This window comes from Hetaerina americana, unplaced genomic scaffold (assembly GCF_022747635.1).
Source record: "Hetaerina americana unplaced genomic scaffold, ioHetAmer1.1.p SCAF_2, whole genome shotgun sequence".
In the NCBI taxonomy this organism is placed as follows: Eukaryota; Metazoa; Arthropoda; class Insecta; order Odonata; family Calopterygidae; genus Hetaerina; species Hetaerina americana.
In genome coordinates this window covers 109,529,731-109,556,808 of record NW_027286763.1, presented here as the reverse complement: position 1 = coordinate 109,556,808, position 27,078 = coordinate 109,529,731, and the positions used below count along the sequence as shown (strand labels likewise).

The 27,078-nt window shown below is 34.6% G+C and overlaps 1 protein-coding gene across 1 annotated transcript in view; it reads left to right on the top strand.

The window, feature by feature from the left end:
- The window catches only part of Khc-73 (Kinesin heavy chain 73), a 171,994-nt gene that overhangs the window by 129,670 nt on the left and 15,246 nt on the right, over positions 1-27,078 (top strand). The window contains exons 18-29 of the mRNA XM_071585636.1: positions 476-830; positions 1,230-1,372; positions 2,722-2,945; positions 5,088-5,221; positions 6,327-6,509; positions 7,304-7,495; positions 8,410-8,615; positions 8,710-8,800; positions 10,077-10,267; positions 12,898-13,144; positions 21,858-21,929; positions 25,780-26,138. Of these exons, the coding sequence (XP_071441737.1) occupies positions 476-830; positions 1,230-1,372; positions 2,722-2,945; positions 5,088-5,221; positions 6,327-6,509; positions 7,304-7,495; positions 8,410-8,615; positions 8,710-8,800; positions 10,077-10,267; positions 12,898-13,144; positions 21,858-21,929; positions 25,780-26,138 (2,397 nt within the window). The remainder of the gene's footprint in view (positions 1-475; positions 831-1,229; positions 1,373-2,721; positions 2,946-5,087; positions 5,222-6,326; positions 6,510-7,303; positions 7,496-8,409; positions 8,616-8,709; positions 8,801-10,076; positions 10,268-12,897; positions 13,145-21,857; positions 21,930-25,779; positions 26,139-27,078) is intronic.

Genomic DNA, 27,078 nt, shown 5'->3' with positions numbered 1-27,078 from the left:
AATCATCACTGCCAAATAATTTCCTTGTGATTGTGATCACTCTGCAAATGCTTGTAGATTAGAGTAGTTAAGCTTTGTTGGGAGTTAAGGAGTTTTGGAATCAGCTGAAATATCTCCTGATAAGTTACCTGCTGGGGGAAACCATTAATCCCTTGTCAACCTTATGCTGAGTCCTCTTAGGTCATAGGAATTCATTTTATTGCCGATAAAATAATTATTTCACATCTAAGCCAATCTCTAGTATATATATATATTTTTAATTTTTTTCAAATTTTGAAACAGTTAAAAGTGAAGAACTTAGTTATCTATATAATTGATTGAATTTGTATTATTTGATATTTGTTGGTTTTACTGCAATCAGAATAATAAAATGATTTTATTTGAATGATTAACCAATAAATAATGCCAATGTCAACTTATGATTCATCCTGGTTGCCTGTTGTACACTAAATTTCCTTCTATCCTTGTTTTTCAGGTAACAATCAAACAAGCATCAGGACTGCCCCCATCTCTGTCCAATTTTGTTTTTTGCCAGTACAATATGTGGGGGTACCCGGATAGTTTTGTTGTTCCCCCTGCCGTTCACCCTGGGGAGGTGTCTTTACCGCCGCCCGTACAAAATATTCTGACCTCACCGCATCAATCCTCATTGCCCCCGACTCCCACGGCAGCTAATGCATCAGTTATATGCAACTCTGAGAATAGAGTTATTCAGAGGTCTGGGAGTAATGGCAGCAACAATAACAATAGAGATTCCATGACATTCCGTTTTGATCATACTAAAGATTTCGTCATTCCTATCACCGAGGAGTTTGTGGAGCACTGTACAGGTTAGTGCTGTCTCCAGCTCAAGGAAGACAAATTATGTTTGTTTGTCTAGACTTTTCGAGAGCAGGCATGCAATTAATCTCATGTGGAAGTAATTTAATATTTAATGAGTGTACCTTATGCCACTTACGTTTTTTAGAAAAAAGATTTATGTTTAATATTTATAGCCAGTTGTATATGCCAGAGTATAAAAATACTATTGTATTTTTTCTGTTATTATTTTCCAACATGGCAAAATTGAGCATAATTTTCAGTTCAACATTAATGGTATATTATAATTCATTGTCATATTCTTCAAACTTTTGAGTAAATGTTTCATTTCTTTTCATAAGGATGAAAATTCATAACCTGAGAATGTTATTTTGAAGTGACGTCCTTTCTTGCTTCTCGTGTGATTGCAGAAGGAGCATTGTCGATAGAAGTGTGGGGCCATAGGTGCTCGGGTCTCTCTCGCACTCGTCCCGGCTGGGAAGTTCACCAACAGCAGTTGGCGAAGGCACGATCTCTTGCTGATCGGTGGTCGGAGCTAACCAGAAAAATACAAGTAGGTTTCATCTTTCAAATTGGACTTTTCTGCTAGTTATAATATTAAAAAGGAAAAAGGGGTAAAATACAATACATACCCTCTTCCCCATACCATTAATCCTTTCTAGCTTACCTTTCATGAAATTCAATTTCATAATGTAGACATATTAGGAGAAAGTTCTTGCCATGGTTTGAAATTATTTTCATGCCTAAATTTTTTGTGTGTCTGATATATTCACAGTTTAAAACTGTATAAATACAGTATTTTAATTATTTGTTCAATTGAGTTTCCTATACTTTTGAGCCCTTGTATAGCAGGCATGTATAACGTGGTGAATGGTACTTAGGAATCTCAACTATTTTCTCTAAAATGGTCATCCTAATATTGAGCAAATCTCCTGGAATCAGTATTTTTAAGAAAATGTTAATTCTTACCCAGGCACTCTATGCTCGGCAACCAACTTATAGGAAGCAAAATTCGAAAATTACAGAATGAAGTAATGATATTATTTTTAGGCATTTTTGACAAGTCCGCTTACAAGATCTCGCATGGCTCCAGTATACCTGGTGCACACCCATCCTTGTTAGACTTCCACTTTTGGCAGTAATTTTGTTTTTTCCTCTGGGACTGGCGAGAAAATAAGGGGTCAATTTACAATCAGTCACGCAGAATAAACTTATCTTAAATGGCCACCACTGAATCCAAAAAAACCAACGGCTACTTAAAATGACCCTTGGATTGAGTGAAGCGTATACCTCGAAGAAGAAAAATGAATGTATTAAATGATGGATAAAAAAGATCCTTTTAAATCTATAAAAGAAAGCTGGTTGCCAGCCCCAATAGTGGTTGGCCCCATGAAGAATTTGGCTTCCGATAGGAGGGGGGGCCCCCACCAAATTGCAGTGTTGATATGGGTAGTATGTTTGGTTCTGCAAAGGCATGACCACTCAACAGGAGTGTCATTGAGGGAGTATTTGATCAACTGAGTTTGTCAAGCTAGCCTAAATTAATATGACTTGAGCACTAATGAAATTTGTTGCTGCGAGAAAATTTCTGGATGGAAATTGTGTAATCTTAGTTTGACGTGACTTTGGACCACTTGTCATATTTTGGTTCCATCCCAGTTTCCATATCATTGCATGTAGGCAGTGGACCAGCAAAAAGCCCCCCCCCCCTCCCTGGAGTGCAGGTGACAAGCATGACTTAATGCTCAAAATTCTGTTCACGGCACTCTTGTATCCGATGAGAGCTTAATATTGTTTCTCAAACATGGGCTGCCACACTAGTCATGTTATCAGAAAACTCAAAGAATCCTCAATCAAATCAAACATTAAAAGTATATCAACTTCATGACATTTTTCATTTAGGTTTGGGTCGAGATTCAGGAACTGAATGAGCAGGGAGAGTACACTGCTGTTGAAGTGTCATGTACTGGTGGTGGCGAATATCTGCCAACTGGAGGAGTGTTCCAGCTTCGACAAGGCCAGCAGCGTCGCATCCAAGTCCGTGTTGTACCCGTCCATAATTCAGGAACCCTTCCTATCATTTGTGAATCAATTGTGACTCTGGCAGTTGGTAGTGTGACTATGAGGTAAGAGATTGTGTATGGGAGAGCTTTTAAATTAATACTATATGTGGGAACTCACTAGCAATTTGGTGTAACAAGTCAGCCTGTTAACTGAGTAGTTTTTGTACAAATGGCCGTATTTTGGTGAGTTGCCTGATTCCCTCTGATTTAGAATTCAAGACTTGATGGCTCATAGAATTGACTCAGCCATATGCTTTACTTTGTTTATCCCCTATGTCTCATTATTTTATCCCTGGACATTACTATTGCTAAAGCTATGTGTAGAAATTGGAATGTAAAAGAAAAAAACATGGCCCTTTTGTGAATTGTTTAAAATGATTTTTTTAATCCGAAACATTTTTTACAATCATCAATGACACTTTCACAGTTTAAATAAAATTTTCAATAAATGTATGATGAGCACTGTACATATCTATTGTTGTTTGGAGGCAAAATCAGTTGGCATCTGACTTAGGATATGCAACTTTAGTAGATATCAGGAATTTCATGAAAAATATCAACAATATCAATCAAATTAAAATGAATAGAAACTTATTGTGTAATTTATTAAAAACTAATTCAATAATTAGACATTGAGTTGGTTTTTATTAATTGGTTTTAATTATTGGAAGCCCTGAGAAGGGAAAAAACATTTTTCTGAAGCTCGAATCTAGTCGATATATGATTTTTTTCATAACTAAGTGCAGTGAAAAACATTGGCTAGTTTCCTGGCGTATACAATATATTTTTGAATAATATAAGTGAACATAAAAATGTGCTAATTCTCGTTTCTTGCTGTTCGTGCAATTAGTTTATTGTTTTCAGAAGTACTTATTTGCTTCAAAATGAAATGGAAGACACTAATGTATACAAATTATTTCAATTTACCTCTATGTTTTATCTTAAAATTAGAATTATGTGATAATTTTAGCTTTACTTAGAACACTTGTTTGCAGTGTGTTTCAGATCAGCATACTCAGTTGCTTAGCACTGTCCAATTGTAGTGATACTCATCCACTGAAAGTCCTCTATGATAAGTCTGCATTATTAGCCAACAAGTTTGAAACAGTCATCCTTTGGATCTGACGCTAATCCAATAATTATTAATCTCAAAATATCTATAGTTAAATATTAAATGTTGAAGTGCTTCTATATGCAGTGGTACTTCAAAACTTATCATTGGCACTTCCATGCTAATTTCAATGTTTCCGAAGCAGTTTACATTATCAAATTTTTCAAAGTATATCTTTTATTCCCTTTGTCTTTTAAGTCTGTCCTTTAGTTCTGGTACATTGTTTCTTATCCATCACAACACTCTTTCATACATGTATTATGCTTTGTAATAGGTATTGCATTTATCCTCGGTGTGTTCGTGTGTTCTCAATCACGGAGTCATTTTGCACCTACATTTAACATAATACATAGCTAAACAATTAAAGTGGAGCACATTGGAGGAAAATAAAATACCAGACATTATAATCATGAGTCAAAAGCGTAATGCAAGCTGTAAATTTCTATCAATTTTTCATCCAGATATTAGGTGTGTCTATGTATATGCATGTGTGAACAGGATTTGTTATAAGTACCCCGTCTAGAATTTTCCGTGGTATTTTTTTGTTCCTTGAATGTTACCAATATGGTTTTATTTTTCTATAAAAACTTATATGAATGTAATTCGGTATATTTATAATTGAGTTATGAAGAATTCACTTGATGGTCAAATAATTGCTCTTTTCGACTAGTTAACAAATTTATTAATGACCAGGTTTCAGTGTTTTGCATCATCTTCAGGTACACAGAGCAAGTGCTATCTTGTGTGTGAATACTTCATCGGGGGGGGGGGGGGAGGGAGGAGGAGAGGGAGAAAGGTTGTGGTGTGAGGGAAAGGGTTAACATGTTATGCCAACTCGCACCAACTTCCCCTTCAAGGTTTCCTCCCCCTTCCCTCCACTCCTTTCCTTCCCATCTCCCTCTGCTTCTGCCACAATGGATGTGTGCATAAGTTGGCATTCATTGTCTGAAGCAGATGCAGTACATTGGAACCTGGGCAGTAATAAATGTGTCATGCTATTATTTGGTCATTCATGTGCTCCAATTCTACCAAATCACGCCTGAAACTATGCATTATGTTGTAACTAATCTTTAAACCTACTTATAATACTGTAGGAATCGATTGCAGAAGCCACTTGACTCATATCAGGAAGAAGATTTGACTGTATTAAGAGGGAAATGGAGTGATGCACTAATGCGGAGGAGGGAATACCTGGATCAGCAAATACAGAGAATAATCAACAAACAGGGTAAGTAATATTGTCTCTCTACCATTACCACCCCAATGTAATACAGTTGTGCTAACCTGGTCAGCGATTAGGTAAGTGGTGGCAATCATTTTGGGAACATTTGAAGATAAATGTTCGAATTACAGTTGCAATTTGTTACAATTGTCTCTCATCTATTGATAAAGTTTCCTGAAAAACAGTCATGTGTCCAGTGTCAGTATTTCACATATTTTGATCTCACGGCATCAAAGGGAAAATACCGGAAGGATTAATAAAAAATTAACTTGAATTGATAGAAGAAATTTCCCCTCTATAAGAAGTTCTTTGAAAGTGGGCGCATCCTTTTTCCATGGAATTGCAGTTGGCCAATACACTATCAGTAAGAGTTAGATTTTCATCACCTGTCAAGCCATTTTCTTTTAAGGAGCTCCCAGTTTGATGTGGAAGACAAGAAACAATGTTGTCCATTGACTATGTCCAAAGTCTAGGTCTGAAAATTGCCTATCATCTCTTTGATTTGAGAGCAAAATATCCTGAAACTATCAACATTCCCATGAAAGGCTTGTTATAAATGCCATATCAAAGCATATGTTGTCATAATGTTTATTGTGATGAAGTGAATGCATGAGAAGCGTGGATGTCTGAAATAAGATTGTGTTTTAGCAAAAATTACAGATTTAAGTTTTGTTAAGAATGGATTTGGATATAAAATACTGACACTTCTGTTGCAGACTCTCGTATATTTTTTACTAAGATCCATTTGATTCTTTCACTAGTTATCCATGGTTTAAGAAAGCTTCTAGACTTAACTAGTGCACATGGGCAGAAATATTTTTGGTTTTGTCAGTAATGATTTCTGATTCATATCAATGCTACTCTGACCTATCATGTGTGCTGTTTTTTGTTAACTCTTTCCCTTTTCTTTAGATTTCTCTAGTTTTATCCATTATTGAACGTTTTTGGTTTTCCTGTAGGGTTTGACCTGAGAATATCATAAATCCCATAGCAAAGCTGAGAAACATTTAATAATATTTTCTTTTCTGTACTCAATAACCTTGGTCCTTGACAAGCACTGTTAATTGCTCTTTTTTTGGTGTAATGACTGTAAACATTTTTCTTTGAGCAGACAAGACAGAGCGGGATGTCGAGAGGGAGCAAAGTTTGGTTAACCAGTGGGTTAGTCTGACTGAAGAGCGAAATGCTGTCCTTGTCCCGGAGCCTGGTTCCGGTATTCCTGGAGCTCCTGCAGATTGGGATCCACCATCTGGAATGGAGCCTCATATTCCTGTTTTGTTCCTTGATTTGAATGGTAATGCCACATATTCTGGGAGACTAGTTATCTCCCATTAGTAAAATCCCAGTATATGAGCAGATTGGCCAGTTAATCAACTTTATTTTTTAGTTTTACCATTATGTAGTGAAACCTTCAATTAGTGTTCCCTGAATTTACGGTGTCTACAAATTTACATTGATTTTAAATGGTCCTTTGGTATTTATCAATTTGGAAAGAATTCTGTGCATGGAATTTATGTAAAATTTAATGAAAGTGTCATGAAATCAATTGCAATTCAATTACCATGGAAATGGCAATTCAATTTGTATCATGTTTCCCCAGGTTTTGTTATTATTTCTTTAGTTATTAATGACAGGAGTGAATGAGTTATGTAAAGGAAGCATTTAAGCCAAGCTTGAACATTCAGGAAAAATGGAGAGCTGGTTTCACTCTTTCAACAGTCATAAGCTCTCAGAATTTGGAATCATTGGCATGAACGGAATCATCATCGCAACACTATCATCTCTAGCATTTCGACTTTTATGTTACTTGTTCAGACTAAAGTGGGTTGAGATTTTAGCTGAAAGAGTAATTTAAAATTTAGTTCAAATAAAATTCCAAGTCTGTTCACATCATATCTGCTTGAAATTTTATTCTTTGTGTATATTATTGAGTAGCTCTCTTTTGGATTTCCTTCACCCCGTGTATTTGTTATCCCTGCCGAAATAAGTGAGAATTTTAATTAATGACATTGAATCAATCTTATGGGGAGGAAAGGACCAACTGTATATGGAATGTCTAAAGTTGATATTATATTCTTTTTGCTGCAGCTGATGACCTATCAACTTCAAAAGGTGGGGAGAGTATAGCAGTAGCAGGACTGAATTCCATACTCCCCAAAGAGCATGGTAACAAGTTTTATAACCTGCCAATCGTGAGGCATTTGGAGGGAGATGTGGGAGCGGAAGCAGCTTGGGACTCATCGATACACGATAGTCCACACCTCAATCGAGCTACTGAAGGTTAGTGTTGAGGCACCTAGTTGTACATGTGACGCAAAGATAAGCAATGAATTGCTTCCCTATTTTTAATAATTATCGCAAATTCCTATCATAATCGGTAAATTATTTTCTTGAAAGGTTTATGAGGATTATGGTTAATCAAGAGAAAAATTGTCAAAATTCACACAAACTTGAGAATTCGATATTATTAAAAGTGATATTAATATTATTTAAACATTATCATATCTTGCAGTCAAACTTTTTATGGTTATTTATTGACAAATTTTCGTGATTTTGATTCACAATTTGATAGTTAGCAGTTGTACTCTTAAAGTGTTACGATTAATTTCTATTGATAATTTTTTAATCATCAAAATTCATTAATTCATTATACTGCGGTGGAGGTAGTTTGGTCTTGGACATGGTGGAGGGTCAAGGAGACCCTAACCTCCAAAGCCAAATAATATGGATCTATAGATAGTAAGCACAAAAATAAATGATAAGTGTGTGTCAGTGACCCCAATTATTCCAATATACTCCCTTGTATCCATATTTTTGATTCCTCAGCAAGATTTTGTTCTAAGGATTCCTGTTTCTATGCCAAGTGTCAGATATGTAAATGGAATAGGCATTTAGAGTTAGTAATACCCAGAAATGGACCACCTATGGCAGTGTCGTAATGGTAAAGATAATTTTTTTGAACAAATTCATCTTAATCCACCTGATAAAGCCATTTGTAATCAGAATATTATGGTTTAGCCATCAGGGTCAAGAATCCTAAATTATGGGCAAGGTGGATAATGCATTGCCAGCCAAGGTTTGAATCATCTTTGGTCAATTAGAATATATTATCTGGTGACTGATATATTTTGTCTTCTATGGGTGTCATGTGCTCCCAGTGACACTTCTCCTAATTGAACTTCTGTCCTTTCCAGCCACCGAACGAGTCTATCTAATTTTGAAAGCAACCGTCCGGTTGTCTCATCCTGCGCCCATGGAATTAGTTTTGAGAAAAAGACTAGCCCTCAACATTTACAAGCGTCAAAGTTTCACCGAGCGGATACGAAGACGAATCACTCGACCTGAGTTTATTATGACACGTTGCAGTGTTACCTATGAAGTTGTTTCTAACATTCCTAAGGTTGGTTTGCTTCTTTCCCATTGTTCTGTGGAAATCAATTTCATGCTTATGCACTGTGTACGTTGTGCTATTAATGATGATGTCTTATGTCCAGGCTAGTGAAGAATTGGAAGATAGGGAATCCCTTGCACAGATTGCTGCATCTGGAGAGGATTCGTCCATGGGTGATGGGGAAACTTATATTGGTTAGTAGTTATTCAGTATATTATGAACATCCAGTAAGTACTCTCTCCACCATCATGGAATGATATCTTAAAATCTTAGCATGGCCATACTCTGGGAATAAGGCATCAATTGCTGAGTAATTTTCGGTAAAACTCTATTGTTAGTGGCTGTGTGATCCCTGTAGTAAAATTATTCATAGTAAACATAAAATCCAGCCTTTTCTCACCATGTTAATGGAATAATAAAATGATGGAATTGTTTTGATCCAATTTTTTGAAAAATTAAATAATTTGCAAATTGTGTAGTAAGTATCTCTGATTTATCTATGGAAGGCTAATCATAGTCTTCTATAGAGATATGGCATTTTCTTCATAGGAGACAGGGCAACGAGTCTCCTATGAAGTGGTAAGCATGGTGGGGGGTAGAGCGGATTACCGGTAGAAATCCAAAGGAGGCAGGAAGGGTGGATGCAGAGCCTGTTGATTGGCAATAGAATGCTACAGTCTGTGATAGGAGGGTGGATTTTAGGCTGGTGAGGTAGACGAGGAAAAGGATAGGCATTCTGGCGGGAATGAAGGGAGATAGAATGTTACAGGATTGAAGAAGTGTATTGTATTGTGGGGCATTAGGCTGTGTCTTGTCTGGCAAAGCTAAGAAACGTAGGGGTGTACGGTCTGTGTCCATCAAAAACATGCCTTGAACAGCAAACTACTTATTTTGTATACCCAAGTATCGCTATGGAGTATAAAATAATATATTTCATTCATTCTCTTTATCATAAGTGTGATCCTCTGAGAAGCGATTCCTTCTGCAGGTGTTCATTGGCTACAATCTATTACAAATTAATAAATTATCAGGTGAATTATACAACTGCGTAAACATAAATATTCGTACCAATCTCTTTTATAATTAATTATACATTATGTGAAAATTTTTTGAGTGCTGCTAATATGGGATCAACTTAGGCTATTCTTATTTTGTGATTTCTGTGTTCACCCTAAGTGATATTTATTTTCATACGCATAAATGATAGAAAGGAATTTCATAGACCATTGGCCATTTTACTTGATTGGATGTAAGCAAACTTTTCTTGAGTGAACTTCATAAAGTTGATTTATCTTTTCGTAACCGATTTTTAAAAGTAAGACTATAGGTTTAAATTGTGTTAACCTTTTTTACTTGATAAGTCAATTGAAAAAGTTTAAGAGTAGTGATAATAACCTGATCTTTTGTTCCCCATTGTAATTTGTTTACTCGCTTTAAACACAATGCTTACTCTTTTGAATTAATATCCAGAAAAATACACCCGTGGGGTGAGCGCCGTAGAAAGCATCCTAACGCTGGACCGCCTTCGCCAGAATGTGGCAGTGAAAGAGCTTCTGCAAAATAGGGGAACAGCAGTGAGCAGCATTGGAGGGGCCTCTCCTAGTGCTTTGCTGCAGAACAATTTCATGCGAAAGACTGCCAGTGTTCCTAACTTTGCTCATGTGAGTGTCGTCTTTGTATATGTTGTGGTATTTTTGAAAAATTTTGATTTCGTAATCATTATCATTTCACATCACATATTGTATCCTTTTTCTGGCTGTTGGCTACTTTTTTTTCTTTTGGCTATTGCCAGTATTTTCTTCCGAGTTATATCAATGCCATACCGGATGCAAGGTGCTCCATATATTTTTATGAATATGGAGGAGAAAAATAAACAATGGCGGTGAATGTATTCAACTCTTTCAGGCTTCACTTTATGGAAGTAATTAATATCCAGGCTAAAAAGACTTTGTACTATTCCACAGATTTTAATCAAATCAAATCTGTGGAAAAGTACTAAGTCTTTTTAGCCTGGATATGCAGTTAACTTAATTTATTGTTGGTAGCCTAAAATATTGGTGTCTACAAATGATTTCCAGGGTTGAAATTCTCTAGCTTATGCACTGAGATGATAAGCCTTGTTTCCTTCCTTCCTGGATGGTCCTGACTTTGAAGAACTGCACTCTCACTATGAAGCATTTCATCACCACATATTTTCTTGTGCATAGTGCTAAGAGAAATTGAATTGTGGTTATTTTGATGATTGATTGATAGTAGCTCTTTTTCTGAAAATGGCTTTAATTAAAATCTCACAAAAATTTCAGTCTCTTTAAAAAATGTGTCTGGACGTTTGATATCTTAAAATACAATTTAAGCAAGGTGTTGACTAAATTATGATATTTCAGCTGTTCTCATTTTGAATAATTTTAATTTATTCCCAAAGTTTTCCAAGAATTTGTCGGGCACCACTTTAAAATTGAATGAAGATATTGGGGTACTATATCATTAAAAGTACTATGGTGTCTTTTATAGTCCTTTTGATTATGTAGCTGTTTCTTAGAAAATGGTTGATTACCTGGGAATGTGGCTGTATGAAAATTATAACAGCAAATTTCATCAAGTGCTTAGGTAATTTAAGTAACTTAGTTAGTTACTTTATTTCATATCAACTTTGAAGGACTTTAGTTTTGTAATATGTATTGATACTTAGAGCCCAGAGTTTATGGTACATTAAATTACATATTTTGTCATTTAAAAAAGTATAATTCAGGATAAGCAGTTGAAAATTCCTCTAAATGAAAAATATTTCAGTCATAAGAAATATATTTCTTTAAATATTTAGAGTATTATCAAGAAGAAGAACTCAAAATTGTATGCATAACAAATCTATTTTTGATTGGAAGCAGCTTATTGTATCAGTCTGAAGATTTCTTCCATCTGCAATGGTTTATCAATTTTGCTTCATTTTATTTTAGTCTCGAGGAAAAAAAAGTCATGATTCAACTCACACAGCATCAGTTGGTTCACCTCATCAATGTATATAACTAATGATGTTAGTTTTGTAAGTCAATGATTCAATTGTGGTGTATTCTAATTGCTGGATGACATTTCAATGAATTTTGTTTGCTCCAAAAGTTTAATCCCCTATTCATGACATCTATAAGTGGCATAATTAGTCCCACAGCTTTCCAATTAGATTTTGAGTAACAGTTAAGTCCATGGATGAGTCAAATGTTTAGTAACTTTGGGAGAAGAAATAAAATTTATAAATCCCAAGCCAAAGTCGGAGAGAATGCTTTCCTTCAGGATGAGTGCCAGAGATTTTTTATGACATAAAAACATGTAATCTGGTATTTAAAAAAATTGATTTTATGTCTAGTAGCTAATGTTTCAATGTGAAGCATTTTTAAAGTTTTTATTTTGATTAGAATTGAAACAACAGAGGAGAAAATTACTTTTTACTTAAATTTCCACTATCTGAAGTTATTTCTCTCTTGCGTTTTCCTGAAAGGCTTGTCAAAAATAAAGTTCTATATGGATATTTTTAGTGTACCACATCATAGAATTTCATCTGAAATATGCCACAAAGTGAGCTCTGTTCCGACAACGTGGAAACGTTTTTACAACCTTCTGCAATACGGTATTCCTCTGTGATTGTTGACAATATTCGAACGTGACCATAGTCAGATGAAAAATTATATTAGAGTGAAAGCCGTTGGTAATTAATAATGGTGTGTAGAAACAATGTGACTTACTGATTTGCTTCATGTGATTTAATTTCACCAATTTCCAAAATTCATCAAAGTATTAATATTTGTTCAAAATATTTCTCATACCATGGCAATAGATGAATTGTTCTCACTGGATTTGTTAAAAACGTAATTGAAGTGTGGACCCCACAAGGAAGACCAAGAGACGAGTGCATAGGACACAAATTAAGAAGAACGTAAAACTGAGAAGAAATAGCAGGGGGTCCGAGGGAAGTTATAACACTAAATAGAGAAAAATGGAGAGCTGCTGGTAACCAAATGTAGGATTGGAGTACTGATGAATGTGAAGAAGATGATATCCAAATTGTGCCCGCATGTCACCTCAGTTTTTACTTGATTTTAATTTTTGAATCAATTTGCAGATGGTTCAGTGTTGCTATAACTTTAATTTTTGTCATTTTTTTCCTGCTTATACATTAGTCTCATGGTAATTTTTTTTGATAAACCTATGTCAATGTGTATCTGATGAATCCTCCTGCTTTTGGCCAAAGTGGAAACATGGAGCTCTGAATGCCTTTTCTGATTCATTCATTCACCAACAGTACTTGCGGCTTGAGGGAGGACACGAGGGCCCAGTCCGCTCTGAGAGCTTTGCAGACCTTAACAGTGAGCAGCTACCTGGAGGTCCAGGTGGTGGTGCTGGTAACAGTCCTTCGGTATCCAAAAGTCACCATCACCTACATCACCCTCACCTACACCAGACATCCCCATTGGCCCAAAGTGGTGGTTGTGGCGATGCCTCTACTTTACCATCTACCATTGCCTCTCCAACTAAACCATTTGGCCTCGGTAAGTGCATTGCTAGCATTGATACCATCAGTGCAGTGAAAGTGTGGAAAACCCTTGAACTAAAGGGTTTTATGATGATTGAAAATTCAACCCTGGGAACATGTAGTTTTTTTTCAATGGACTATTAACATTTGTTTAATATCCTTGCTGATGTAAAATGTTCAGATAAGTTTTACCCCGGTGTTTCATCAAAGGATATGCAATGGAAAAGTAAATGTCAAGGTTGGGTGAAATGTATCGGAATGTTAGATGGCCAACTTAAAGGTTTCCATAGTATGGTTTTCCTGAAAAAGTATTGTGTTCTAAGCAGTTATGTACAAGTTTTTGGTTTTCTTTGCCACGAGAGGCAATATCTAATTAATCAGTCGGTGAACCTTGAATGATCAAGGGTAATATTGAAAATCATAAAAATGAATGAAAACTATGGTAGTTTCACTAAATGTCTCAACTAAAATACCAGTAGTAGTAGTAGTAGAGTCATATCAGTGATGGAATCCATTTTACTCCATTTGATATCAAAGAAAATGAGTGATTATGCCTGAAATCAAATTGATGCAGGTGTAAAAATCCTCCTATATTTTGTTTCTCTCTTGAGTTATATAGAATATCCAAGAGTCTAGCAACTCTGTCATTATATAAATTACAGAGTCAGGTGTGATGTGGTGTAACTGTTCCATAATAACATAGATGAAGACTGCTACAATCTTTCACCAAATGAAAATTTATTCCCGAACAGTTTTGATGCACTACACCATTTTCAAATGAAAATGTTTACTTGAAAATGGTGTAGTGCATTGAAGCTGGTCGTAAATAAATTTTTATTCAGTGAAAAATTATAGTGCTCTTCGTCTCTGTTATGGACTTGGTTATTATTAGCCACCATCAAGCCCTGTTCAAAGCTTTGATAAAGTCAGGTGATAATTTTTATAGTTATAATACCAAATTTACTAGTAGCTATCATTACAGATGTAAAAAGTATTTCAGAGCAAGTTTTTTTCTCAGCTTGAAAATATATGTACATAGATAGGTTCAAGATAACTTATGTTGCATAACATTTTTTCCATGCCACCAAATTAGGCTTCATTTCTCACTCAATTTGCACTCTTGTGCTCCACGTACACACAAAATGTTGATCCTCATGTTAAAATCAGTAGAATTAGGTGTGTCTAAATGGTGAGCATCCTATATGCAAAATTTTATAAATAATTCAGTTTCAAGAAACATCACCACTGCAGCAATCAACTGGAAGTTTGGTTTGGTAGGTGAGGGTAGAGCTCCACCTAATACTAAGCCCAGCATCATGTAAGATTCACGCATCAGGGAAATCTAGGAGTGAGTTCCTCTCCCTGTCAAGCAATTAATATTTTACCTAAGTAATGTGATAAAAAATGAATTAAGTGAAAACCATATTAATATGCATGGTAAATTTTTTGTAAGTGGCATGTTACCTATGCACTTAAAAGTGCATAGGTGTACATTTTAACATTTTCTATTTATTTGAAGCTAGAGAGAAATCATTTTATGATTTTGTGCCATAGATAATAGCTATGTGCATATGTGAGACAGTATTTCTGTACCTTGAATCTATGTACTAAGGACTAAGAAATTAAGATATTCGTATGCTAGGAAAATCATGCTATGGAAATTTTAATTTGATTCAGTTGGATTATAGTTATTCTTTGGAGTATAGGACAGTGCAGAAGTACTATGTGAATAAATTTGTAAATAAATTTTTACAATATTTAAAATGCAATTTACTCCTTGTAAATTTTTACACTTTAGCAGTCAACAATGGTTACCAATAGTAATATGTATAATTGATAAGCAAGCTTGAAATTGCAATATGAATGCTTTATTGTGTCCTTTCTGACTAACAGTCTTTCATTGCTTGTACTAACAGGTCAGGGTGAGATATCTCTTTTTTTGGGATGTTGAAATATTCATAACATAAGTAATATGTTTACTTCTCTGTATATTTTGCTAAGCTATTCTGTGATTTGCTTTTACATTAGTAACTCTAATTACAAGCCTGCAGGGAGTTATTTTCCATTCATAAATATTTGTGACGGTGCAGTGGGCATTGCTTGACAGTCATGTTTATGACATTGCCACATTTGCCTGCATATATTTTGCTGCATATGTGCATTTTCAGTAACTATCATGTTGTTGGAAGTTTAACAATGCTGGGTTTCATGAGGCTGGGTAATGGTATGGAAAGTTTTGGGAGAAACCGCCAAAGGTGGTACTCATGCTAATTGAGTTGGCTCTCTCACCTCTGCTCTCCTTTGGTTTATACTTCTTTCTTCCCCTACCCCCTCTTCCCCTCGTGATCTGCGTTGCTGATTACACCACGTTCCATTTCGTTGCGCCACCTGGTATAGGCTCAATCATTACAGGTAAACTGGGCAGACATTTTGATTGATTCATTGATGTGCTCTTCCTGTCGTCCCCCTGTCTTCTATTCTTCTTTTACCTCTATTCTTCCTGTCTTCTCATCTCTTCCCCCCCTTTTCTCTGGACATGACCATGGCTTTTGGTTTCTCTTCAACACCTGTCTGATGTCCACCCATCCACTCTCCCCATCTCTCTCTCTCTCTCATTCAAACCCATTTACTCTTCTTCTTCCTTCCCTGCCGTATATTTGGTTTACCCATTTCCAGCCCAAGGCTTTCCTGTGTTTCTGTGCCAAAACTAATTCTTAAACACTATAATTAAAACCCACACGTATAAATCCACTTCGTTTCAGTTACTTTAGCTTAGTATTCATAGTTCAACAATAGTAGATTCATGTTATTTTAGCACATTAGTGTTATTTTTTATGTCCATCTTTAATATTGTTTTTAAAATGATATAAACTCATTAATTTGTGTTTTATAACTTAGGATTGTTTGCAATACCCTTTTTGTTGCTTATTATTTTTTGTTATGTGGAGTATGAAACTGCAGTATTCTCCCATTGGTTAGAGTTGTAAATCCTCTACATTGGCAATAGTTTTGTTCCCATTACTGCTAATGGATTTTTAATAAGTTAATGTTGAGAACATTTGGAGAACACTTTCAATGTTTTTTTAATGTTGTTCTCCATTCTGTTCTTAATAAGAATTTACAAGTATAAGTCACTCATGAATGTGGAGGGTTTACTGTACGTATTCTTATTAATTGATAGTTAAATTCCATTGATATTCAATTTTGATTAGATTTGAATAGATAGCAGAGCCCACGGTAGGTATTTCTTTTCATATGATCTAATTCATAGGAAGTCTGTTCAGATAAATAAAATGAGTTTTACAAATTTCTATGATGAGTATTTAGTCTAGCATAGAATAAGAGGAGATGGATTGTTGAGTTTTCATGTGCCAGAATATGTGAAACAGCGTGCATATCTTGTGATTTTTTAAAAATATATGAAGAGAGGCAATACTATATAATTTTATTCTAAAGACCATGGTTGGAATAACCAAATTCAAAGTTTGTATTCTGCTTATGGCAATGTCTGATATTAAATTTTCACAGATGGAATATTCTAATTATTCTTAAGAATTAATGGAGAATAATTGTCATGGGCATACTCGTTGCTATTTATTCATCTAGGTATCGAAGTACAATTTATATTTGATTATTATCATTCAGCAGTCTGCGTTTCCTGCTAAATGGGGAAATTAATTTTTTTTTTCGATTTTTTTTAGATATTAGTGAAAGATATTCCTCCCAAGTAGGCATTAAATATGCCCCGCAATCTATGTGTATTTTTTTGCAAGCTATCTCTCTGACTAGGTATTGAAAAGCATTAAAAACTTGACAAATCAGAACTTAAGGTGCTGAAAAATATTTCTTGGTAAATCCTTGATCTTCCCAGCAACAAATAGAATCCAAATCTGTTGATGGGAAAATATTTTCAAATGTTCACCTGGTTGATTATCGGATCAGTTGTCCAAATTTAATCAGTTTTGGAACTTTGCTCACAGTATAGTGCCATTTCTCATGGACAAGCAGATTGAAATGAACACTTTTATTTACTCCAGCTGGGCACTTCTTTAGATGCCTATATCAACACGAAACTCTGCACTATGATGCTCAAAGGGAATTTGGAAGTGGGTATTAGAGTGAAGCTTAGATTGTGAAAATAAATCAGACTTTGAATCTGGATAAATTACCATTATAAGTCATGCAATGGAAACTAACTGATTTTTTCTTTTTTCATAAATTGCTTAAATCTCACATTTTAATTTACTTGTGTTTGTGCAATCTGTGTAGAAAATAAGATCAAGCAAAAAGTATCAAACATTTTTTATTATTCCAATCTTATTTTTTGTTGCTTTAATTTTAATGTCATTCATTATTTTGATAGTTGTCATGGGTCAGCAGCCTGAAACTTATTTACGTATTTAATTATTATTATTATATTATTTACATATTTTTATTTCATACTAGCAATTTGGTATTTATTAAGGATGAGGCTCCAGGATATCCAAATAGATGGCACAATATTTATCAAAATTGCTGTAAAAATGACGAAAGAGTCATAATTTATGGTTTTATGACAGCACTTACTGGATTACAAAAAAATCCATTTTAAATGTTGAAAAGCATATTGCAAGGGCTTTTATTAAATACCAAACAACAAAAAAAGATCTCAAGGATTCTGATGGACTATTAATGAGTATATTGGTTAGAACTAACTGGTTCACATAGTGAAATTTTATGATTCCGTTATTTGATTACCTCTAATTTTCTCTGGTTTTTCAATGGGATTTTGCATTCAGAAGTAATTATCTGTTGTTCATAGTTCATAATTTGTTGAAACGAATTGAGAATACTGATTGACTGCAGAAGACATAAGCTATGGATTTAAATGTGGAAAACAACCATTTTTTATTAGTTTTAAATGCTTATCTGTAGATTATTACACGTATCAAATGAAAAATGCAGGAATTTCAGTCAGTTAATGGCAAAGTTTAACCCTTAAAAATTCATTTTTATTTAAAATAATATCTAAAAATAGAATTATGTTTGAACCAAATGACTAGGGAGAAAGATATATTTTATCACTTGAACTGTCAGTTTCCTCCACAGTAGATTATATATAAATTTAAAAAATTCAAATGTTGAACAGCATTGCGCATAGAATTAAACTAAATCCTAATTTGAGTTATTCAGTTCATAATTGTTTACTCCAGTTTCATGCTCTGAGGTCATTGCTTAAGGTGCATTTTTTCCTGCTCTTGCTATATCACATTAAAATCCTTTCTCTCTTTACTTTGATTTATAATAAATTCTCAATGAGCAAATTGACCATTTCTGCATCCATAATTATGAGTAATATTTTGGGCCATTACTTTTCTTCATGGCTTTGGGTGTATTCAAATTTATTTATTTTGCTCAATCCATAAAATTGGTTAATTGAATCAGCTGATAAAACTTGGCACCTCTGAACACAAGATAGACTTGAGGCCTTTTACCTCAGCATAGTCTTACAACTCTTAGCCGCTTCTTTTAGAGCAATTTGTGTAGTATGGAGATTTTTATAAGAAAAAATATATATTCAAAGATTGAACACACATACAAGTGGCTTTTATTCTCAGTTATCATTTACAGTCAGAGAGCTCTTTTATTTTTAGCATGCGTGGGATATATTAGTTTTAGACCAATGGCATTTTTGGTGAAACTAATGCATTTATCTCTTGTGGGTTTTGGTAAATTTTGGAAAGCAAAGGATATTGGATTGATAAAGTTCTGTAATATGTTAAATTTTATTAGTAATCAAAGCCAATGTAGAAAATAGCCAAAAGGATTAACTTGCCATGTTATAAATAATGCATTGGTAGAAATTAGCTCACAGTCATGTATGTAGTTGCAAAATACAACTTCCATATATACAGACCAATTGTCCTGGCATGGATGTTTATGTCGGTACTCACTCTTGAAACTAGTCACTGATGAGAACCATGAAGCAGAGTTACTTTGAGACCGATTCTTTTCAGTTTTCTATTGAAATGGTTATAAGAACACTGCTATAATGGCCAACTAATGTCTTGTTTGGAGTTTGCATTCACGAATTAGGAAGGAGAATGAATATGAATGGCAGATTGATGGTGTTGGTATTCAGATATTGTTTCAAATAATTTATTATGTTAAGTGAACATTCTTAAGATGTTATTCAACTCATTAGGCAATTGTGATAACTGACATCTGAATTGTCCGGCTATAATTTTTGTATTCCATCAACCTTTCTAGGAAGAGACTTGGTTATTCTTTCTTTGTCTTTAAAAGTTCCCTATCAAAATGACAAATAGATACAAACGTCAAAAGGCATGAAGTATTTATTTTTGACCGAAGTTAGCATTGCCCAAATGAGAATCACATTTTGATCTGAATTTCATGAATGCCTTTATGTTTAAAAAATATGAGAAATTCAAATGTTTTGTGTATTAATAAATCGCTGGACCTTTTTTTTTTACATTCTTGGTAGTTTCAAGCAGAAAGATGTCATTTATTGCAGCCATTTTCCAATTACTCTTCCTAGTATTTTTTTCCAAGTCTTTTACAACTTTAGAAACTGCATCCATGCACATTTAGAAATGGAAAGGCCAAGAAATTAATGCCTAACAATGTAATTATCAGACTGATGCTGCCCAAGGTTTCACTTTGTTGCCTGTTGATGATAAAATGTATTATCTGCTGGAAATTTATTCTTTTTTAAAAATTGAATGCCCTATCATCCTATTTTCATAATTTATTTCAACTTCCATTAAAAATTCCATGCATTCGTACATAACCTCAAACAAAATTTTTCAGACATGATTGTGATGACTGGTTGACAGTTTTTGACCAGTCATTAGCATGTGATTTTTTTTTAAAGTTACTTCAAGGTTGTCTACCAGTGATGGGGTTTGAATGTACAAGAGTTGAGATGAAAGGATCGCCTTGACAAACATTGAGTGCTTGTGTTAATCTGTACATATTGCTTGGTGAAAATTTGGATTCACATAAAATGCGAACAAAAGGTGTTTGTATGCTAATTCAGAGAGAAGGTTAGATAATAGATTACTGTGAGTTAGTTGCATGTAATTAAAATGAATACCCAAGTGCTTGAGTAGCCAAGGTCCTCTACTTTATATATATATATTTATACATATATACATATTTGGGGCTCAATCCTGCAATGCTTTTTCCCATGCTTTTGGAGTTTGATGATTAAGCTGCAAAAAAATGATTAGTCTGTGTTCAAATTGTAATCCTAGAGTAAATGTTCTAATTTGAAAGTGCTTAGAGTCATTGCATACAGTGACAGCAGAAGTATTTCGTATAGAAATTATCTGAGTAACAAATATTTTCAAAGTAAAATATAAAGCTAAAAAGTGAAAATAGAAACCCATATAAGTAAAACAGAAATATTTACCCCTTTTTTTGACTTAACTATAGAACTTCACATAGAATATTTAAATCTGTGTACTAGTTAAATTATAGTGCTGTAATAAACTCCATTAGACTTAGATTTTTAATAAATTTTCATTACCTTTATGACATGGAGTTGTTTTTACATTTTTCAAAAGCACTGTAGATCCTGACAAGTTAATTAAGTTACATTAAATCCCCTTCATTTGAAACCTTGATTCCTTTCATCAATCACAGCTAACCTTCTACCCTCACAAGTGATCATATTATTAATGCAGCAGGTTTCAGTGGACAGGATAGTTTTCTTAGTTGATCAGTGTCACCCTTCACTTGTGGAATGTGCAGTTCAGTCGTGCAGTTGCCTAAAATTCATTATTTACAATCATTTCATATAAGTTAAGTGGCAGATGTCATCATCGTCTTTTGCATCCATACTTAAACACATTCTGCATTTTGATGGATAATTTTCAAGAGTTATCAAAGAAGTCAAGATAACAATTTTAATCACCTGTACAAAAAATACAGAGAATCTTCTAACATTTATATTTCTCGCTTATGCCATTCTCTCCATTTGTGTGGGCTATGCACCTGATAGCATTTATGCACTAGCCTTTAGTTTTCTCATCAGAATTTCTGTCTTTTATACAAATAATATTCCTTATTTGCAAGCTACACATTATGGTGTAAATCTGGGATCAGATATTTTTGATCAATGTTTTGACCAAAATAAGTCAGAATTCAACTCAATTATCATGCAACTATATTAAATGTTGAAAAATGGTCAAGATATTCTATCTGATGTACCTCACAAGATACAAAAAAAAACTTATTTTGAAACATAAGGGAAAATCTCCTGTAAATACCATCTTCTTACAGATTATTTAACAATAATTTTTTAAAATATCATCACCTGTCCTGGCGTTTTTTGTTAAGTAAAAAAATAAGTTTGCGATAGTGAAAGTTTGTCTCAAATATAAGGAAAGCAGTGATCAGTACTTATAAATTTTCTGGTGTCAGGTGGATGAAACCACTCGATAAGAATCCTGACCATTGAGCATCATATCCTTTGACCAGTATTTACAAAATGTATTGTTCAAGAAAAACAATTGCAGTGAAGGCAATCCCATTATCACTTATAAATCGTAGCTGCATTGAAGTTCAAGAGCCCTGTGTTTGGCGAATGAGCCGGGTGTTTTGGTGTGGACCATAGATCAGTGTTTGTGTGAAACAATGTTCTCTCTGATGTCTTTTGTTGTGTGATTGAGTGCCATTGTTGCGTTCCATGCGTGCATCTGGTATTCTCCTCCTCTCTCTTTCAGCCCGACCTACTTTCCTCAACCTCAACTTCAACCTCAACTCTCTGCGACTGCAGCCATCTTCGGGGGCTAAACGTAGGTCTTTTCTGCTTTTTCCCCTCTCTTAATCATTCATCAACCTGTACTTTCTTGCTTCATTCTGAATACTTTTTCGTCTGTTTACTAAAGTTATTGAATATAGGTAAATATTGCTAATCTTTGTGCAGCACTCTGCTTTTTCATTTATCTTCATTGTGTTAACTTTCTGTTACCTTGAAAATACCTAAGTGTTGCTTAATGAAACTGATCACTCACGGTGGATTGTTCTAGAAAGGCTTTGGATGTTGATTATTGAATCACTTCAATGGGCAAGTGGAATACTCAAGGGCCAAAAACATAAAATAAAAGCATTTTTCTCAAGCACTCATGAAAACTGTCTTACGAAAGATAACCATCCCTGTAAATTAAATTTAAGATTTTTTGTGCTTGACCTACCAGAATACTACTTGCCTTTCTAGTAACTTCCATTTAAACTTTTGGATAAAACTTTATTCTTGGTACTTGCTCTATGTGTATTCACAATTGTCAAAAATCACTACACTATTTATACATATTTCTATAAGCCTTGTTAAGTCACTCTATGAAATATGAACTGGAGGTATATTTTGAGAAAAATTTTAATGATAACTTATTTATGTGTCAACACTACTTCAGCCAAGCTTGGTTCTGAAGAAATTTGATTTTCTGAGAAGTTCTGTTTCAAATATGAATTTCATCTTAATTGCTGTCGGTATTATGTGTGTCATTAATTCAATAAATCCATTTTGAATTGCAATTGAAAACTCTTTTGGACTCTTGGTAAAGTGTGTTTTTTATTGATACATCAGCTGCTTCACAAACAAAAGGACTCCAGATGGCATGGAGGTTAATTGTTTGCAGAATTTTTCTGCTTTGGCACATCTTCTTGTTGGGGAGTTTTACTAATGATATTGCATAAAATATTCGGGTTAATTTTTTTCTGTGGATTAATTTACAGTTTTCCATATTTTACAAACACAATATCCGTTTGATATTTTATGGAGTGGCTCTTTTATTCATAGCTATCATGTGGGTCTAGTTCAACGTATGCCAAAAACTAAGAATATTTTTAATTACTTATTGAAAAATTCATTAATTTTTAAATGTGATCATTATAAGTAACATTGTCATAGAATTGTGTGCTTTTTAGTATAATGAGTGTGTTAATGAACCTTAATTGGTGTTACCTATTTTCAATTGAGATATTAGGTAACTAGTAAAGTATACCTGCTATAATTTTTATTCTTGAACTTTTACAATGTGTAATAAGAATAGCCCAAGCAAATTATTCCTAATGAGTAAAAATAGTGAAACTTACTTTAGTGTTACAGAATTTGGGCAGTTTTTGGCATAAACCAACATTTTGCCTTAGCCATGGCTTTCCTCTCACCCACCTCATTAACCTACACCCTTGCTTCTGCACATCCATATTTTCTTCCTCCCTTGTTTTTGTAAAGATTTGCTGTACTTTTTTCATCTTTTGTATCAAAATTTATTTCCCTCGAGGCTTTTCAGGTGAGGTGGCAAGATGTTTTTCCAATAGTAGGAAAAAAGAGTTAATGCACGAGGACCCTAGCATACTTCTTTTTTCTCTTGCTTACTAGCATAAGATGGCATTTATTATTTCTGATGCATTGCACGATATCTCACTAGTAAATATTATGTCTTCTTTGGCTTCTGGGCAGTGCATTGCTAATAAATAAGAGTTGAATTAGTGTCTTCCTGTATTACATCTTGTGGTAGAAAAGTATTTAGTGGCATGCAAGCTACCCAAGTAAAATTATGGTAAACTTTTTCACTCCCTCTTCCTTTAATATTCTTTCTTCAATCATTTGTGGTGAAGTATCTGTTATTTTATGTAAAAATGATTGTATTTTGACAAATATTTATATATATATATATATATATATATATATATATATATATATATATATTTATTTACCCTTTTATCGTCTTCTATATAACATGATTTTATTTTAAAGGAGCAAATTTGTCTCCTATCAATATTAATAAGCTATTGGCTCGGAGTTATGTGGGTAATTTTAAGTTAGCTGATTTGTTAGGTTTCATTGTGACTAATTATTTTCTCTTTGTAACCTCAATTAATTGCGGCAAGTAAATATTCAGAATTTTAATCAAGATCATATTTGAATATCTCTTTTAATATTTTATTCTAATTGTTTTACTCATTTTTTTTAAGATAACGTATGGCATGTTTTGAATTTTTATCAGCAATGTAACAACATTATTTATGAAGAGTTGTCTATTATTTTTAATTCCCAAGTGCTCTTGATTTAAATTTTGCTGATAATCTTGGCTTGAAAGATTTTTCGCATTAGGTAATTTTTCTATGATTGCTAATATGGTTTATTGTGATACTTGCATGTGATGTTTGCTATTCTTGTTATGATTTGTTTCAGTGGATTCTTATGTTTAAATTTTTATTCTTATGAATTTATTAAAAAATCTCAGCATACCAAAAATTCTTCTCTAAGTTTTATTGTCACCGTTTAATTGTTTTTAAAGGATTTGAATAAACATTTTCATTCTATTTCACATTTTTGTGATGCTATGATTTTCTTTACATACATGTATTATATTTTCTTGTCATTTGTAACAGTTTGGTTTGCCAAATATGTTTAATATTTCCTTTCAAATTTGTGGTTTTACCTGGTAATACTTTGGGAGAAGTGAGGAGGGTCGTCAACCGTTTAGTCAGGTATGAAGGAGAGCATTTGTTTCTACCCATTTGGTTTTGGTATTTCTCTTGCAAGTTTTGCAAATGTTGCTCATTGTACTAAAACCTGATTAATTTATATTATGCATCCAGTGCTTGAAAAATTCATTAGCTAAGAATAATCATCCCATTTTGAAAATATGTTGAAATTTCGTTCCTGGCTACAGATGTTAAGTAAGTTACTGATAAAGTTAGCAATGGGAATATAGTGTATTGTTACTCTTGTTATCACCAAATGTTTATACTTGAAGTATGAAATTCAATTATTTTTTGTGACAGCATGGTATGTTGAGATTTCCCATCTTATTTTTAATTTCAAATTTGGGCCGTATATTTTAATTAAGAGAAAGCATGGTCTACTGCATTCCTTGACAAATGCAGTTGTTTTACATTCTTAGTTGAATATTACTTTACATTTCATCATAAACATTGTGTGTAATATGTGGCATTGTTGACAATTTTTTGTATCATTGTATATAGTGTTCAGCATTTGAACACGTTCCCAGGAATGCTGTTATAACTTTTGTGAAGAGATGTGTTGCTTAGATTGTGTTTGATAAATAGTTTACAAAACTTGTATATATTAAATCTGCCATTCACCTCTTTCTTGCTCACTCATGATGACGTCACAAACTTGAATTTGCTCGGCTATATTTGAAAGAAATTGTCGGTACATGCAATAGTGCTTTGAAGGCTGGCTTCAATCAAGATGAAATCGATGGAAATTTGATTGAACCACTGAGCTGTAGTTATTTAACCATCATTCCATCGGCCTTGGCATTTTATATTACCTTCTTCATTTGAATGTAAATCTTGTCCCTTGTAAACGTTTGGTGATTTGCAAGCAAAGGAGGTGTAATGGCAAATGTCATTCATTTCATCATGCAGTTTGGTCTACTCACCAAAAACCAATTCACAGTGGTAGAAATGAGTTGGCACGTTTTTAGAGCAGGCTTTTTTTTTCGTTTCTCCTCTCCTATCTCTCTCTCTCTCTCTCCTCCTCCTCTCCCCTTCTCCCTCCCTCCACCTCCTCCTCCTCCTCCCATTCCCTCTCCCCTCCCCCACGTCCCACTGCCCCTCCCCCTTTGTCCTGTGGTCTCCTGCTGCCCCCAACCCTCCCCGACGTTTAAGCGTCTCCCAATTCCACCGGCACAGGGAAGCTGCCCGTGCGAATGACGACGCTGCATGAGGAGCAGCTGGGCAACGCATCTGCATCCCCCCCCACGGTTGCCAAGGGCGGGAGGCAAAAGGGGGGGGGAGGGGTCAGGGTGGGAGGCAGTGGCCCAGGGTCGAGGGTGGAGGGGAGGGCGGAGTGCGAGTCTCTCCTTAGGGAGGAGGAGCGGGAGGGTGATGAGGAGGAGGAGGGGGATGCAGCAGAGGGGGTGGCAAGGGAAGAACCGAAAGAGGAGCTCCAAGGGGCAGCGTGCGAGGAAGCAGACGAGGATGATGCCCCAAGTGAAATGGACTTCTCAGAATGTGAATCCTTCAAGGTATTTTTTTTCACCTTGTGCTCACGTACCTTATTAGCTTAGTCCAATTTCCGATTTTTTATTCAATCAGAATTTATCTGATGAAGTCCCATTAAACCCTCTTCAATTTCACAAGATTGATCAATAAATGAAAGCATTTCATACTCGGTTGGAACTAAATTAAAATGCTGGGCCCTTTGGTGATGAGGTAATGTCCTCACCCGTCAGCCCAGAGGCTTTGGGTTTGCCTAAATGGAGTTTCCTTCGCCTAAGGTTTGGGTGTTTGTAATTTTATCTGTTGCCCATCGCCCAAGTCCAATGTAAAGGCCAAAAAGTGCTGTTTTCGGATTATGCTGATTAAATGCATAAGACATTTCTGGGTTATGTAAAAATGTAAGTCTTCTATCCTATCCTTCAATCTCTTATCAAGTTTGCATTGTCTGCCTTTTATTTCTATTCACAATTTATTGTTGGGTATTTCTATAATTATGGGATTTTGTAGTCCAGGATTGGAGCTTTGGACTACTGACCAGAGGGCCTGGGTTCGATTCCCTGGCCCCCTTCTATACTGCTATGCTGATGTGTGAATGTCACACACAGTTGGGCATTGTATTGGGTGAACTCTACCATCACCTATCAAGCCAGCCTTTGGATTGACTGGTGTGTTAATGGTTTAATTGTTCTACTTTTAAAGTATGACCACTTGCTTTATCTATATTTTGTGATTCTATGTCGAGAAGTTTCCTTAGATGTGTCAAGTTCATGAGGTCATTTAATTAATAGCCCCAAGTTGTGTGATGTGCAAGTTTGCTCAATTTTTCACCATCTAGAAATTTCTTGGAAAGCAGAGCAGACATTGTATGTGGGAACAGTAAATCAATTCAAAAAGTGCTAATAGTGTATGTTTTTGAAAAAAATTTGTAAAGTTTTGTAGGAACCACTCATGTCATTTTAATTATTT